The 18,093-nt window shown below is 40.7% G+C and overlaps 1 protein-coding gene across 1 annotated transcript; it reads right to left on the bottom strand.

Moving 5' to 3' along the window:
• Positions 1 to 998: 998 nt before the first annotated feature.
• On the bottom strand, positions 999 to 17,608 carry rnmt (RNA (guanine-7-) methyltransferase). The gene is given in 15 exon segments (XM_034160378.1): positions 999 to 1,311; positions 2,715 to 2,748; positions 2,836 to 2,861; positions 2,864 to 2,890; positions 2,893 to 2,938; positions 4,441 to 4,555; positions 9,589 to 9,753; positions 12,373 to 12,554; positions 12,819 to 12,935; positions 14,388 to 14,418; positions 15,345 to 15,468; positions 16,669 to 16,767; positions 16,770 to 16,797; positions 17,196 to 17,342; positions 17,576 to 17,608. Coding segments are annotated over 15 exon segments (1,197 nt in total). The 5' UTR covers positions 17,594 to 17,608; the 3' UTR covers positions 999 to 1,273.
• Positions 17,609 to 18,093: the final 485 nt, after the last annotated feature.

The following is an 18,093-nucleotide window of genomic DNA, read 5'->3' as shown; positions in this document are numbered from 1 at the left end:
ACATGGCAGCACAGCGATTTAGTGGTTAGCACTGTTGTCTCACAATAAGGTTGTGGGTTCGATTCCCACCTGAGGCATTTCTGTGTAGAGTTTGCATGTTTTCCTCATGTTTGTGTGGGTTTCCTCCAGGTGCAGCCGGTTTCCTCCCAAATCTAAAGACACGCAAGTTGGCTGAACTGGAAACTTTATAATTGCCCAGGTCGCCATTGCAAAAGAGGTCTTGAGCTCAATGAGACTAACCTGGTTGATTAGCAAGTTTGGCATGTTTATGTATTTTGAGTCAAGGATGAATGCTGTGAACGTTGGTACATCTAAAGTCACTGCAGCTGCATCTTCTTAAACTTTGATGTCCTTCCTGCTCTCTTCCAGAACAGAGTAGAGTTGACTGGAGTTCATTTACTCAGAGGCACTGCTGCAGTCACAAGGAGCACTTCTAGCGCCACATTCATCCATCTTATTTTGTTATTATCTTGCAGTTCTCTGGAAGAGGTCTTAGTTCCACTGCATATGAAATATTAGCGTATAATTTCTGTAGTGGTAACTTTTACTTGGAGTGAGGGTCTTTTGGTGGCCTTCCAGCTGACACGACTCGTGTGAGATTGACCACCACAAACCATAATCACGCCACAAAAAAAAAAAGATTTTTTTTAAAGTGTAGTCCTCCAATTGTGCCACTAGAGGGCCTCCAAACACCATAATTGAGATTCACCAATCTGCACAAAATACAAATTTGTTCTTTATAATGTCTCAAATTAAACCATTTCTCCTCATGTTATTTTTAAAAATTTTAAAATTAATCATAAGTGCCAGCTGTGCAAAATCAAAATTTATTTGGGTTCTCCATGAAGGAAAGTCTGACTTCACCCCTGACTGAATGAGTGTCAGGAAGTGTGATTGAAATAAGATACGTATATAAATTGATGTGCTGTAGCAGCTATAAATAATTATCCAATACAAGCACACTGTACAGAAAATCTGTCTGAATCAAAGTTGAAAAATTGACACTACAACAACAAACTGTTTATTTGCAACTCCGTTATGGTGTACAGAATCAAATCTACAAAAAAACTGTTACTGTCCAATACTTATGGACATAACTCCATTTGAGTGTGTAATTTTATTCTTATAAACAAACACCTGATGGTAAGTTTGAGTTGTCAGGTGGCTCTCAGGGAAAAGAAACCTAAACACAAAGACAAGTGGTGCACATGAATTCGTGCAGTATCGGTGATGACTGTGCAGAGTTCAGATGGAGTCAGACGGATCTGCAGCTTCACGACATCTTCTGAAATACAAAAACCAGGTAGATACCTGCACAGAAAGCACACAGCATCAGCACACACAAGAATCACAATCCTGGTCCTGATCTCACCACCAGGTTCTGAGTGTTTTTATCCAACAGGTTTCTTAGACCTCTTCACCATGACTACATTTACCCACATAAAAGAATAATTCATTGTGTATGAACACAAATTTGCAGAAGCTGAATTACAAACACTTCCAAAGAAGATTGGTTACACTTTGAAACGGGTGTACAAACCGCCGTGCACAGGACTGTGTGGCAGAAAAGAGCGTTGCTGCTGAAATATGATTCACCATATGGAGAAGGGTCAGACAGAAGTCACACTACCAGGGCAAGAATTTTAGCTGAGGAAGCTTCTGCAATTTGAAGCGAAACGTCCTCGCGTCAAGCAATCCAGTCCAGTCGAAGATTCAAGCTTCTCTACCTAACGAGGTGTAAAGAGCGTATCCATGAGCTTCTTTGTTTATGCACAGTGCTCTAGAACACACAATCGAGTGCATGCCGTTAAAATGATCTTGTCAATATTGAGCTTGCAATATCGCAGCACTCAAAGGAGGCTGACCCAAGGTTATTCTACGTATGAGCAAAAGTTCTATATATTGTTTTCATATGAAAAAATTTTGTAGCTTTTCTTAACAACACTGAGCATGTTTACATGACATAATAAACCGACCTGATGAGTTTACATACACTTCAATAATCGATAAATGGAAAAAACTGGGTTGATGTGGTTTCAGTTCATTAGTTGGATTTCTTTGGAATTGGAGAAAGAAGAAAGGGCAGCTCCTGAAGAGAAACTATGGACTGTATAGAGATAAAGAGCACAGTCTCTCTTTCTCTCTCTGCAAAAAGGTGTGTAGATTTGATGCCCTCACGGACAAAAACTGAGGAAATGTGACATTCTTTGAGCAAACTCCGGTCAACTTCAATAAATATGCCTATAAACCGCACAGATCGCTGAGAAATTTGCTCTGTAGAACACAAACAACATATGGTGCCACTGAAGCGCTATTTTTTTGAACACACAACGGACTGAACTTTGTGATCTGATGAAGGATGTTATGAGGCGAGACAAGACAGCAGTCCATCCCGCTGTACCTCTGGCAATGTGACTACCGTTTGCTTTTATACATATTAAAGCACTAAATAAATCTGATTCATGGTATACATGTACCAAAGCAATAAGAGTACTGGGGAAAAAATCCAGGTCTGTTAATTCCATTTCTCATAATCAGATAACAGTCAGTACGGATAAAGCATATCAGCTTTTGCAGTTTAAATGACTACTTAATAGCGGTAAAGGGCAATAATCAGATATCAACTGGATTTTTATGTGCATGTAATCAGGGACATCATCATCAGAATCATTAACGTTACCAGCTTTAAGAACGTGATGTGTGATGACACTTACTGGCTGCTTCCCACTCTGATCTGCTCAAAGTGCCCTGCAGACAGAACAACAGCTGTTAGACCACAACACAGCAATGATGCACAGTGATGTTGGCTTTGGGTTGGCGTGTTCGCAGATTCACCAGAGGTAGTTTGACTCCAGCTCTGGACAGTGCTCTTTAGCATGGCGGTACTCAGTTGCGGGTCTGCTGCCTGTCTACCTCCATCCTCAAAGGGAAATCGCTGAAAACACAGGAAATGGTAAACGCTGGGTATTTTTTTATTCATCAGATGCTTCAATCCAAAGCAACTGACATTCACACTACAAAAAAAAAAAAAAAAGGACAAGCATTTCAAACGAGATGATGTGCACTAGGATCAGTTTTGGGTTCTGCTCAAGGACATTTGGACACACGCAGTCACAAAAGATTGACACCCTAACTTTTGCGTGAAAGGACTGTCCAATCAGCTTACTCAACCACGGTCACCCCACGTGTTTATAGCAACATATTCTCTCCCCTAAAGGTTTAGCATGTACAGTGGTCCCTTGTTTATTGCGGGAGTTACGTTCTAAATATAGCCCGCGATATGCGAAATCCGCGAAGTGGCCAGCGTTATTTTTTTACAATTATTATACACGTTTTTTTAAAGCTGTAAAACCCCCTCACTACACACTTATACACTTTTCTCAATCAGGCATGAACATTTTTCCTCACTTTTCTCTCATGTGTAAACACTCTCAAAGTTCAAACCTGAGTAGAAAATAAGACCAACCTGTTTTCAGGCCCAAACATTTGTTTGAGAAAGAACAATAGAACGTTTTCCTATAAATAATTATGATGGCTTTTAGGACTAACGAATTTAATTTAACGATCACGTACGAGGTTGGACACATAAGAAATTATTAATAGTGACTGACCAGTATTTCACAGTTCCTCTGATCGCGCCTCTTCGTCCTGGCGCTGCTGCGCTGTCACGTCTTTTCCACTGACTCACACCTCGCTGCAGGTGTCTTTTCTGAGTGTAGAACAGTTATGGGTAGTTGTGGTGCTCTTTTTTCTTCTGGGCGAGAAGATTCTTATAAACAGACACGCAGAACACAATGCGCGTGCTCTCCCTTTGCGGTGTCGGGACCGGCTGCTTGATGAGGCCGCGGAACACAATGCACTGTAAAAAAAAAGCATGCAAAATTGGACTAAAAAAAAAAAACGCGAAAGGTGAACCGCGTTATAACGAGGGACCACTGTATACAAACCAGAGTCGTATGCTTGCCATCATCATGAGCACTTCTTTCTATTACATGTTCTTTTTAAAAATTTATCATGTAAGCATCATGGGTGGTTACAGAGAGTTTCTGCCATCGTTTGTTAGGGTCACTCTTAGCACCACCATCATCGTTTGTCTAACAGGTAAAACGGAGGCAGCAAAGTGCTGCTGCAAGATTAAAACTGTCTATTTTCTTAAAGATATGAGCGAGCTGCAACTCATACTGGAGGGTATAAACCAGTGGTGTCCAAAGTATTCCAGAAAGGGCCGAGAAGGTGCAGGTTTTCTTTGCAGCCACTGACTTCAGCAGGTGATTTCACTGATGAACTCATCCCACCTGCTCAAAGTGATGTTAATCAGTGAAATCACCGCTGAAGTCAGTGGCTGCAAAGAAAACCTGCACCTTCTCGGCCCTTTCTGGAATACTTTGGACACCACTAATATAAACAGACGGAGGGAGAGAAAGAGTAACATTTACCTCTTAAAGCAGTCATTTTCATCATGAGGCTTCGATGATGTTCCTTCTTTACTTTCTCATCAAAGAATTCAGAAAATCTCTGTTTCATCACCAGATGCATGTTGTACCTCTTCGCCATTCTAATGGAATAGAATAGAATAGAATGCCTTTTATTGTCATTATACAATGTACAACGAGATTAAAGACAACTCAAAAATCAGTGCAAGCAAGTAAGAAGAAAAAGCAGCAATATCAAATATATATATATATATACACGATGTAAACATTAGAAGGTAAGGTGCACGGTCCTGGATGGTATGTACATTGCAGAATAAGTATGTTATTATATACATTGTTAAAAAAAAAATTATAATAATGCACATTATGGGATGGAATGCTGCATATTATCGTCGGTGCATGCGGGAATTCAGGATGGTTACCGCTGTGGGAAAGAAACTGTTTTTGAGTCTGTTTGTTCTGGTCTTAATACACCTGTAGCGCCTCCCTGAGGGCATCAGTTCAAACAGTTCAAAGCCAGGGTGGGAGCTGTCTTTAGTGATGTTTAGGGCTCTGCTAAGGCAGCGGAAGCTGTAAATGTCCATCAGGGAGAGGAGAGGGCAGCCAATGATCTTCTGGGCTGTCTTTATGACTCTCTGGAGCCTCTCCCTGTCTGCAGCAGTACAGCTGCCGTACCATACTGTGATGCAGTATGTCAGCAGGCTCTGAATGGATGTTCGATAGAAGGTCAGCAGCAGTTTGGAGTCTAGCTTGTGTTTCCTGAGGACTCTCAGGAAGTGTAGCCGCTGCTGAGCCTTCTTGGTGACTGCTGTGATGTTCACAGACCAGGAGATATCATCGGAGATGAGGACGCCGAGAAACTTGAAGGTGTGAACCCTCTCCACACGCTCGCCACTGATGAAAAGGAGGGCTGGGTCGATGCTTCCTGTAGTCAATGATGATTTCTTTGGTTTTCTTGGTGTTCAGTGCGAGGTTATTCTCTGAACACCAGGCTGCCAGCTTCAGGACCTCCTCTCAATAAGCTGTCTCATCACCCTTAGAGATGAGTCCGACCACAGTGGTGTCATCAGCAAACTTGACCACCAGGTTGTTTTGGTAGGCCGAACTGCAGCCGTAGGTGTAGAGGCAGTATAGGAGGGGCCTCAGCACATAGCCCTGTGGGGAGCCGATTCTCAGTGCGCAGGTCGAGGAGAGGTCGGGGCCAAGTCTCACAGTCTGGGGCCGGTTGGTCAGAAAGTCCTTGATCCAGGCACATGTGGGAGGGGGAAGGCCGAGAATGGCCAGTTTTGTAGTGAGAATGTCCAGGATTATTGTATTGAAGGCTGAACTGTAATCCACAAAGAGCATCCAAACGTAGCTCTGCTGCTGGTCTAGGTGGCTCAGCGCAGAGTGGAGAGCTACGGCGATGGCATCCTCCGTGGATCTGTTCGCACGGTATGCAAACTGGTGAGGGTCAAAGTCCAGTGGAAGATAGACCTTGATGTGCTAGAGAACTAGTCTCTTGAAGCACTTCATGACAGACAGACAGGAGTTATTATTATTATTATTATGTACTGAAGTAAAGGGTGGCAGAATCAGAGCCAATAAATTTTACCTTTGAAACATTTGTGATTGAAATTACAGAAACTACATTCAAAGAGTTCCCATTTGGATACATTCCAGTCAGAAAGGAATTATTCCAGTTGGTAAACATGCAGGTGTCTATGTCAGTGCAGTAAAAAAAAAAAAAAAAAACTATATAGATGTATTCATTTGACATGCACAGAAAGCAGCTCCTGTTAGTCCCCTGCAATTTGGTTTTGACAATGTTCCCACCTAAAGTGGGAAAGATACAATAAAGCACATGACTGACATTAAAATATGGTTGTTTGTTCAGTGGGTCCAACAGTATTGAGACAGAGACATCATTTAGCCAATACCTTAACATCAACATTAAAGAGACTTACTGGATTGCAGGAGGAGCAATTTTGAGGATCTTTCCTTTTAACAAGAGTAGAGATACTGACGCCTGATGTGCGGTTGGAAGGAGCAGGGTTGGGTAGGATTACTTTGAAATGTAATCCAAAAGTAATCAGATTACAAGTAATCCAAATGTATGTACATACATACATGTAATCCACATGTATTCTTTCAAAGTAATCCTACTCAACCTTGGGAAGGAGACTCAATGAATCTAAATTACAATAAAATGAGCTCAGTTTTGGAGAGAACCTCTCAAAATTCTGTAACTAATGCTCCGTGGGGCCACATTTGGTCTGGCCTACTTTTGTGCCCCACATACCTTATCAGATGTCTGGTGTTGAAATTTGAGAGAGAGAGAGAGAGAGAGAGGAGAGAGAGAGAGAGACAGACAGAGAGAGACAGAGGCAGAGAGAGAGAGAGAGAAAAATTTGAGAGACAAAAAAAAACAAAAAAAAACCCTGGAGTGCCAAGGGCCCAGTGGGTCAATTAAAGCCAAAGGAAACATTGCCATTTTCTGCATAAAAATGGCAGCCATTTCCAAACAAAGAAATCCACGGAAATAATTTTGAGACGGGAACAATGTCAATGACCAATATTGTGTCCTTGTTAAATTAAGAGACATGTTTTTGGACAGGTTTTGAGAAAATTGGGTCCAAACACCAAATAGGTCATTTCTGGCATAAAATAGGCACCAAAAAAGTTAGACAGTTCTGAGATATCACAATAAATGGACGACGCGCCATGACATAGGATTAGCAGCCTATCAGCCGTAACACAACAAAAAGTGGGTACACATGCACCATGAGTGTCACGGGGTGAGTACAAAATTAACTAATGGAATTGATGATGGATCCGCTTTATCAGTTTTCTTGAATTTGAGACAGCCTCCACATGAAAGTGACTTTAAAGTCCACAGATGACAATCACAACACAGGTGGCACTCACATGTACACTTTGTGTTCAGCACAGAAAAAACACAAAGGCCCCTTCCACATGAGGGCAGTGAATGACAGGCACATCTCAGCCAAAAATACGAATTAAACACAAAGGAACTGATTTCATCTTTACCCTCTTCTCATTCATTATATTATCTAAATATGCACCCCGAGTCTCATTAACATGTTTATTCACCGGATTTTAATTTTTTTTCTTTTTAATTCAAAGTCCTGGTCAAATTGCCTTCCAAACAGCCTAAAACTCAGAGCTACCAGACTAGCCATAGTTACAAAAAATAATTACTTTAAAGATCCTTACTCTGGATGGCATTACCCTGACCTCCAGTAATACTGTGAGAAATCTTGGAGTCATTTGATCAGGATATGTCCTTCAATGCGCATATTAAGCAAATATGTAGGACTGCTTTTTTGCATTTGCGCAATATCTCTAAAATTAGAAAAGTCTTGTCTCAGAGTGATGCTGAAAAATGTATTTATTCTAGGCTGGACTATTGTAATTCATTATTATCAGGTTGTCCTAAAAGTTCCCTGAAAAGCCTTCAGTTAATTCAAAATGCTGCAGCTAGAGTATTGATGGGGACTAGAAGGAGAGAGCATATTTCACCCATATTGGCCTCTCTTCATTGGCTCCCTGTTAATTCCAGAATAGAATTCAAAATTCGTCTTTCTTACTTATAAGGTTCTGAATAATCAGGTCCCATCTTATCTTAGGGACCTCATAGTACCATATCACCCCAATAGAGCGCTTCACTCTATCTCAGACTGCAGGCTTACTTGTAGTTCCTAGGGTTTGTAAGAGTAGAATGGGAGGCAGAGCCTTCAGCTTTTAGGCTCCTCTCCTGTGGAACCAGCTCCCAATTCGGATTAGGGAGACAGACACCCTCTCTACTTTTAAGATTAAGCTTAAAACTTTCCTTTTTGCTAAAGTTTATAGTTAGGGCTAGGTCAGGTGACCCTGAACCATCCCTTAGTTATGCTGCTATAGACAGACTGCTGGGGGGTTCCCATGATGCACTGAGTGTTTCTTTTTATTCACCTCTTTTTGCTCTGTGTGCACCACTCTGCATTTAATCATTAGTGATTGATCTCTGCTCCCCTCCACAGCATGTGTTTTTCCTGATTCTCTCCCCTCAGCCCCAACCAGTCCCAGCAGAAGACTGCCCCTCCCTGAGCCTGGTTCTGCTGGAAGTTTCTTCCTGTTAAAAGGGAGTTTTTCCTTCCCACTGTCGCCAAGTGCTTGCTCAGAGGGGGTCGTTTTGACCGTTGGGGTTTTTCTGTAATTATTGTATGGCTTTTGCCTTACAATATAAGGGTGATTCTTAGACTACGGGCACTTATTATGTCCTTTGATCATATTGTATGAAAAACCGAAAAAAGTGGAAATTTCACACTTTTATAGTTATCTTTACAATGAAAGTGTGTTAAGAAATTTGTTCTAGTAGTCTATGATGACTTTTTCACCTTTTTTCAGCATCATTATATGCAAATATTGCCGTTTTGTGCTTGTCCCACACCCAGACTTTTGATCTTCAATGATAAAAATGAATGGTAAAGAAACATTTTTTCTAATGTTTTAAAATATCTCTGAATAAAATATCAGTAAAATAATCAAAACATAATTGGGGTATTCAATGTCATACAACTGTTGTGATTTTTTTAAACAAATGTGGTTCTCTCCCACACTATTGCCGTAATTTCCACCACAACACTAATGTCCCTTTAAACAGTTTGTATGAAAGATTGTTTGGGTAGTTTCTATGGAGATAAACAGTGACATCAGAGCACATGTATGTAGCGCCAAATCACTGCCCCAAGGCGCTTTATATTGTAAGGAAATGGTGTGGTGGAAATTACATTTACGAGGCCAATAGTGCCCGTAGTTAAAGAATCACCCATAAAGCGCCTTGGGGCAACTGTTTGTTGTGATTTGGCGCTATATAAATAAAATTGATACGATTTGATTTGATTTGATTAAAGCTTGAGTATCTTCCCTCACTCCTTTATGAGAAAATCTATGGATTTCTTTTTTAACTTGTATTTCAGGGGGGTGTCCTATTGTAGGACTGCACCACCCTTGTCATTTTGAGAGCATTTATATTCACATTCTTTCATTCTGATTGACAAATTTGTAAAACATGTTTCCAATTTTCAATTATTCTGATTATCTACAGAAACAATGGAAGAAGATGTGTCAGAAGATTAATTCATACTTAAAATAATAATAAAAGAATTCTTACTGTTCAAAAAGTGGGAAGTAGACAAGAAACTCTGGAACGTCGACAACATCCTCCAGACTGAAGTGATACTGACAGCCAAACAACGGATATGAACCTTTGGACTGAAAACAAACTCTGAAAATCTCGTTGCCAAATGACAGCGACTGAGACGTCTCCAAACGTTTTCTGCAAAGAAAAGTGACATTCAGCATTATTATAAAAAGACAAAGACACTGATATTAATCACAATTTTTCAGATGAACATCATTCACTTCACCCAGTGATACTACACCAGGGAACTGCAACAGAACACAATCTGTTCTAAGAACAAGTGTTAGAGCTGCAGACTGTCAAATCCACCAAACTACAGAGGACCCAGGCACACCAGCTGTCCATCGCTAGATCCAGAAAGTGACCAACTGCAGTCAGGTCATGTGGGCCTGTCTTCAGTCTCCTCAACACTGAGATGACTACAGTGCATCTGGAAAGTATTCACAGCATTTCCATTGTTCCACATTTTATGTTACAGCCTTATTTCAAAATATCATTTTTCCCCCCTCAAAATTATACCTTTAAACTATTTTAGAGTCCATAGGTGACATAATGAGAACATCAAAAAGTTTTTTTTTTTGTATTTTTGCAAATGTATTAAAAATAAAAAACTAACATCACGTGTACGTAAGTATTCACACCCTTTGTTCAATATTTTGTTGATGCACCTTTGGCAGCAATTACAGCCTCAAGTCTTCTTGAATATGATGCCACAAGCTTGGCGCACCAATCTTTGGGTAGTTTTGCAGTTTTTGGAGCACCTCCCAAGCTCCATCAGGTTGGATGGGGAATATTGGTGCACAGCCATTTTCAGATCTCTCCAGAGATGTTTAATCAGATTCAGGTCTGGGTTCTGGCTTGGTCACTCAAGGACATTCACAGAGTTGTCCTGAAGCCACTCCTTTGATATCTTGGCTGTGTGTTTAGGGTCATTGTCCTGCTGAAAGATGAACCATTGCCCCAGTCTGAGTTCAAGAGCGCTCTAGAGCAGGTTTTCATCCAGGATGTCTCTATGCATTGCTGCATTCATCTTTCTCCTCAATCCTGACTAGTCTCCCAGTTCCTACCGCTGAAAAACATCTCCACAGCATGATGCTGCCACCACCATGCTTCACTGTAAGGATGGTGCCTGGTTTCCACCTGCCATTCATGACAAAGTGTTCAATCTTTGTCTCATCAGACCAGAGAATTTTGTTTCTCATGGTCAGAGTCCTTCAGGTGCCTTTTGGCAAACTCCAGGTGTGCTGCCATGTGCCTTTTACTAAGGAGTGTGTTAGATAAAATGTACTGTACAAACATGATTCATTTATTATCTTATTATTACATCTGCTCTTTTAAATTCTGCAAACTGTTTCTCTCAGATATTCCCAGATAGATAGCACAGCTGCAGGAGCCAACTCAGCCTGTTTACAGTTTGACATTTAGCAAGCTTCAGCAAAACTGCTCACTCTGTACCTAAGATTGGAATGATTCAGTTGATTGCAAATGTATTTGCACATGACTAATAGCACATGTTGTAACCGTGAACTCATGTAGCCCCCCACCCTTATCTTTGTTTTTTTTACTCAATAAAAGGGCCTCGCACAGAATGACACAGTTGGAGAACTGCACAAGCTGCCAGCCTCTGCTGTGTCTCCCCTTTGCAAAGCTCACTAAAGACATCTCAACTCTCTGAGTTCTTTCTTGTATGTCTAGGCGAGGTCAAACCTGACAGAGTGTTTTCTGTCTGGCCACTCTACCATACAGGCCTGATTGGTGGATTGCTGCAGAGGTGTGTGTCCTTCTGGAAGGTCCTCCTCTCTCCACAGAGGAATGCTGGAGCTCTGACAAAGTAACCATCAGGTTCTAGGTCACCTCCCTGACTAAGGCCCTTCTCCCTCGATTGCTCAGTTTAGACCGTTGGCCAGCTATAGGAAGGGTCCTGGTGGATTCAAACTTCTTCCATTTACAGATGATAGAGGCCACTGTAATTACTGGGACCTTCAAAGCAGCAGAAATGTTTCTGTACCCTTCCCCAGATTTGTGCCTCAAGACGATCTTGTCTTGGGGTCTACAGACAATTCCTTTGACTTCATGCTTAGTGCTCTGACATGCACTGTCAACTGTGGGACCATCATGTCCCCCTTTCCAAATCATGTTCAATCAACTGAATCTACCTCAGACTACAATTAAGCTTTAGGATGATCAGTGAAAACAGGATACACCTCAGCTCAATTTTGAGCTTCATGGCAAAGGCTGTGAATACTTATTTGCATGTAACTTTTTAAATAAATTTGCAAAAATCTCAAAAAACAAAACAAACAGCAACAACAAAAACAACCTTTTTTCATGTTGTCATTACAGGGTATTGTGTGGAGAATTTTGAGGAAAAAATTTATTTCATCCATTTTGGAATAAGGCTGTAACATAACAAAATGTGGAAAAAGTGAAGTGCTGTGAATACTTACTGGATGCACCGTATGCACCGTACTGTACCACAGTCAATACAGTCATAAAGTTCACTTACAATTAAAGCAGTAAATCACTTGAGAAAACAAGGCTTTTGGGTTTGGTTGTCCATAAGTGAAAGCCCACAGGTTTCAGTTCAGAGTAAGAATCAAACCTCATTGTAGCCACTAAAAGGCAACACCTCAGGACCTTCTAGCACAGTCTCAAATCATCGGCTGAGGAGAAAGTCTGAGAATCACACTAATTAGATTAAGCAGGATAACAGCCTAAGAACACTTTTGGCATTCAGAAGACAAACTGTCTTACACGAGTTCAAAGGCATCTGGTGTGGTTCCTATAAAGAATCCTCCAGGCTTCAGGCGTTCACAGGCATTCCTCAGCATCATGTCTGCCTTCTGCTCACTCTCAAATGAGTAATGATAAACAAACTGACAGCTACAAATGTCAAACATCAGCTGTGGATCATCCAGCTGGTCAGACAACAGCTCCTGCAAACAGATGTCAAAACTTAACAAGGTCAAGTTGGCCACAGTTTGAAAACAATTCTTCTACCCACAACACAGCTCAAATGTGGAGAGAAGCAAAAATAACTAGTTATATCATTTCCACAGCAACCAAAAAGTTGATCTGCAGTTCTGATTTAGGAACTGTAGTTCTACTACAAAGATGTGAGTTGTCAAAATGACAGGAACAAGTCCAGGTGCTACTACTATAACTGCATTCATGAGTCGATAGCGGCACTGTGGTTCTACCTTGGTACAGTCTGCAGTGATGAACTGAGCACTGAAGAGTTTCTCATTTGACTGACTTCTGTTCTGCATGTCTTTCATAACGACTTTGACACGTTCAACTGACACTTGCGCTATGTCCTGCAAGAAAAAAAAAAAAGAAAAAAAGGTGATCAAATGTTACTTTCTCCCAGACAGTCCTTCTCAAAGCCCACAAGATCTATATTATAAAAGCCAAGTGGTCCCTGTGTGCGTGCATACGGCTTCGATCATACAGTAACTGGGGAGAGCTGACATTTGCCGTTTGGTATGCTCATGTATTTTTGAGTCAAGGATGAATGCTGTGAAAATGGAAAGCTGATAAAACTAATATTTTTGGGGAAATTAGCAATTATCTAACCAGTAAACAATGGATGTTGTGCTGTGGTGCAGCATGAGAGTTCGGGTTTTAAATGTTGTTATTGTGGTTCATGTTAGTTTAACAGTGTTGCTAGTGTTATTGATTTATTGTGTTTTTGTAGTTCAATTGGTTTAGTCAGTTTAGTTAAGTCTTATGTTGCCGGTACCATAAGTGAGAAGAGGACTGCGTTTGTTGTCTTCCACCACCGTCTCCATTTCTGCATGACTACAATTAGAAGCACCTGCTTGCAGCAGAATGCAGAAAAGACAAAAAGCCCTCCGTGCGTGCGTGTATGTAACTTTGTTCATAGATAAACTGGAGAGAGCTGACATTTGCTGTTTGCTATGTCTTTTGGGTCAACAATGAACGCCACCAAAACAGAACGTTAATAGACCAAATATTTTTGGAGAAGCTACAGAATGGCGTGGACTCACACGCCATTCAAGCAGGGGGCGGCAAATCATCTTTATATTAAAAGCGTGATTGCGTGATTTTATTTAGTAAGTTCAATGTAGGTACATAATATAATTGTAAATACAGTAAAATACATGGATGACACAAGAAAGTGAAAACACTTACTTCCATTGTGGTCCATTTACAAATTAAAAGTCAAAATAGAATAAATAATAAAATAATAATAGAAATAATACTGATCAGAATAATAATAGTGTGTATATGATAACCTAAACAATTTATCATACATTAAGATAGAAAATTAACATTAAAAATGATATAATTAACAGGAATAAAAGGGTGAGTTCCTCTTCTAAAAATTGTTGAGGTCTAAAGTTCTAAAACATTCTGGACTCACACACCATTCCAACTCATTATAAAAGCTTTGCTTAATTATTACCACCCTTGAAAAATGTCACCTACCTATTTGATAAACACTACCCAATATAAACCCTGTGGATCTCCACAGGCAACATGCTAGTTATTTATTAACACTGCTAACCTCAGTAGTCTATTTGCTTGTGTACTCTAGGAGTGCTTAGCATAGCTTATTTAGCTAGTTTTCCTGCACTCTGTTTAGAGTTGCTTCTTGCATAAAGGTCTGTTTAGTTGCACAATGTTGACATACAGGTTGGCTCCGTGAGAGAGTCGTGTCCGTAAACTAATTTCAGTTGACAGATTCTGCAGGCACTCCAGATTAGCTTAGTGTCAGGGTGGCTAGCGCACCCATTAGCACCAACGTAGCTCTGCTGGCAGAAGACCGTTTCGACACTGTGGTAAAGTCAGAGAATAAGTCCACAGTTCACTGATGCATCAGTGTAAAGCTACTGCTGCTGTATCCACATGGGGGGGAAAAATATATATAATTTTTTTTTTCCCACGTTTTTACCTTTTGAGAAAGACAACAAAAATTCAAGTGTATTCCAGTTGTTGACGAGGCTCTTTTTTGAGTGACTGAGGGTTTATTCCCATCTACTGTTATGGAGAAAGCTGGACTAACATACTCTGATCCACTCTTCCCGAGCAAGGTTTAGCCATGTGATGTTCTTCGGCCTCTAGATTGGCTATGAGTGAGAGATAGTCTCCAAACAAGATGCAAACTCTTGGAGACAACTTGCATGTTCAGGAAGTGATTAAATAAAGTCTCTGTACAGTCGGTCTCTGATCTATTAACTGAAACATGAGGAAACGTTGACAATGGTGTGGGGGGGTGCGTCATTATGGTTCAGAGTGTTTATTACCACTTGGGGTAATAATACTTGGGGTTAACAAAGTAACGGAGAGTGTGGTAGAGAGGTGAAGAAGAGAATGCAGGCAGGGTGGAGTGGGTAGAGAATGGTGGCAGGAGTGATCTGTGATAACAGATAACTGCAAGAGGGAAAAAGGGAAAGATTACACACGGTAGTTAGACAACCTATGGTATAAGGGTTAGAGACAGTGGTGCTAACAAAAAGACAGGAGTCGGAGTTGGAGGTGGCAAAGCTGAAGATGCTCTGATTTTAAAGGTGATACAGAGGACCCGGTGAGATGGAAACTGATGGTCTGCTGTGACAACGACCCCGAATGGGAGGAACCAAGAAAAGATACAGTACTATTTCGTAGCATGTATTCTATGTATGGTATTTCAAAGCTCAGCTTATCTGATGATGAAAAACCGATTACTTGCACAAGCCGGCTGATGTCCAGTAATCAGTTACCTGCACAGACCAGATGATCGATTCCTTCTCCTCCACTTGAGCAGATCTCCTCCTTTTCCACAGCCAAGATCCAACACTGACACCTTGCAAACCTCCAGTCCCCTCACCTTCTCCAGGATGTCACCTGTTCAGGAGAAGGAAAAAAAAAAAAGCAGTGCAAGACTTGTAGAGATGTCATGATAACAAAAATTTAGTAGTCTGTATCAATGCCAAAAAAAAAAAAAAATCATATGATACACAGATGAACATAAAAAAAGCTAAATCTATAAAGATCAATCAATAAAAGTAAGTCCGATTTGATCTTGAGTCATTCCATCTCTCCATCCAGTCAGTAATAACCATAATAACGCATCCTGCAGAAACCAAAATAACTCAGATGCTATATCAAAGTGTGTGCTTTGAGTTATTTGACCAGAAAATGTCAGTGTGATGACATCATCATACGATAAACAAACCAGTCTTCAAGGGTTAATGTGCAGGTTGTGAGTGACTTGACTCAGAACACTCAAAAACTGACAGGAAACAGACTTCAATCTTAAATGTTGTATTGAAAAGATGCCTTCACTGAACAAGCTGACCACACACACAGCCTGTCTCTTCTGCCTGCCCCTCAGCTCTGCCCCCACATGGGTGGGCCGTTGCCCTCAGCGTGGATCAGTAATGTTATGCAATTGGTTGGAAAATGTTGCAATGACATTTATATGTGGCAACTGCTTGCACTGTATTATCTGAAATGGTATGTGTAAAAGTAAAACTGTGTTTGTCTGCGTAGCTTGGTAAGCAAAAGAACAGTATGCATCATGGCGTTCCAGAGATATGAAGTTATCAAATAGGCCAAGAGACATACTGCCCAACAGTCTCATATTCCATATCCAGTATGGCTCTGTGACACTTTTCTTTGGTCAGATTTGCTTTTTATCATCATCATTAACATGTTGCAGCAAGCTCTTCCTAATTCCACTACATGCATTAGCAAGGTGCTACTAAGCGTTTGTTCATGACACACTTAAGCTTGGCAAATGCAACATTCAAACACCATACTGGTGATCTGTGCTGAGCCGCCAGACTTCTTGTGCAACTGGACTTGCAAACCAAATATATTTCTTTAAAATGTCAGGATTATGTTTTGATGACAGGACGCTAAACTGTCAAACGTGGTCCTTGGGATTTGCTCATTCAGGTGTGCTCAGCTAATCAAGAGCTAACAGACACCTGAAAGTTATCCACATGCACGGAATTTAAAAAGCTAGTCATCAGGTGATCTATCAACAACACTGTACTGATCAGGACTGGTTGAGATGTGATACATGTCAATGAGTCGTACCGATCAGAACACTCTTCAGCCAGTTATTGAAGTTCCTCATGTAGAAAATTCGGCTTTGACTGCGAACGGCCAGACCGACCTCCTGCAGGCTGTTGTAGGTTGGGCGACCTTCACGCTGTGATCAGTGGCCTAAACAGGAAAGTTAAGAACATTTACGATTTGTACACTCTAGGGACTTCATTTCTGCTTAATGTCTTCATGGAGACATAAATGGAGAATGAATGCCTCCTTTGAAATGTTTAATAAATAGCAATAGATAAGATTTACACTCTATTAGAAACACATCTCAGCTTTAATAGTCAGAGAACTTTGATACAACTGCAAACAAAAAAAGCCTGTAAAATAATCATCAACTGTAATCAAGGCAAAGGTTTGAAATAAGTGATATTCATTCAGTCATATCAGCTTGCTCTAGTTTATTATGTCATTTAAAATATGTTTACTGCATTAGTCACTCACTGTGATGATTTAATTTAAATTTGATAAACCGTTCAACACTTATCTACCAGCAGATATCACATCAAAACATCGTACCAGTTTTTGGTGGTTGACGCCTCCTCTTCATCCTCCTCTTCATTGTGTTTCCTCTTCACTCCTGATCTATATACGCTCTCAACTTCTTTTTCTGTCTTCACAGATTCCATCTCACAGCGACTGAACCTCTGGGTGTTAACCTGAGGACAGGAACAAATAGATAAATAAATAAAGCTGCACAGCCTTTGGGCTTTTTAAAGATGTAAGTCATAAAAATAATTGTCTTTGGCAAGAATTTAATTCCTTAACCTTTAAATAATGGATTCAAAATGTGATATTGCCAATATGATCAAAATTCGCTCTGTCTGGAAATAATTTAGAATTTTTGACCACTGAAGGGTAGAAATTCAAGCAATCAGATGAAATGACCTACATTTGGTAGCGATGTCATCGATAACGTGGGGCTTCCCCTAAGCTGCAACAGGGATGCTGGGAAAGACCTTGCAGATACTAATCAGATTAAAGAAAGGCAGCGTGATGTCAGATGGCTGCTCGCTCCAACAAGAAAACTTTTAAATCTAAAAATGTTGTTTTTAAAACCAGGTATCACCTCTGAAGTTACTGACAAGATATTTGAAGGGTGTTTATTAAAAAAACAAAAACAAAAACATAACCCTCAGGCATGCACACACGCACTTCCTCCTGTAGATGCTGTTAGAAGGAAAATAAAGTATTCCCTATGTATTATGGTCTCTTTATTAAAATGAGCTGTACATGTCTTCCCCCCGGTCAGAAATTTACAGCATGATGGTGCCAGAGGTCAGTGGAGTGAGCAGCACCCGCCACCGCACAAAGCTCTAGTATTTCACTCTCATCTTCAACCGCTTAGTCCAACTGAGGGTCGCAGGGGCTGGAGCCTATCCCAGCAGTCACAGCGCGAGGTGGGGCACA

Source organism: Thalassophryne amazonica, chromosome 20 (genome assembly GCF_902500255.1).
Source record: "Thalassophryne amazonica chromosome 20, fThaAma1.1, whole genome shotgun sequence".
NCBI lineage: Eukaryota > Metazoa > Chordata > Actinopteri > Batrachoidiformes > Batrachoididae > Thalassophryne > Thalassophryne amazonica.
Note: the sequence above shows the minus strand (reverse complement) of the source record. Positions and strands in the feature narration are given on the sequence as shown.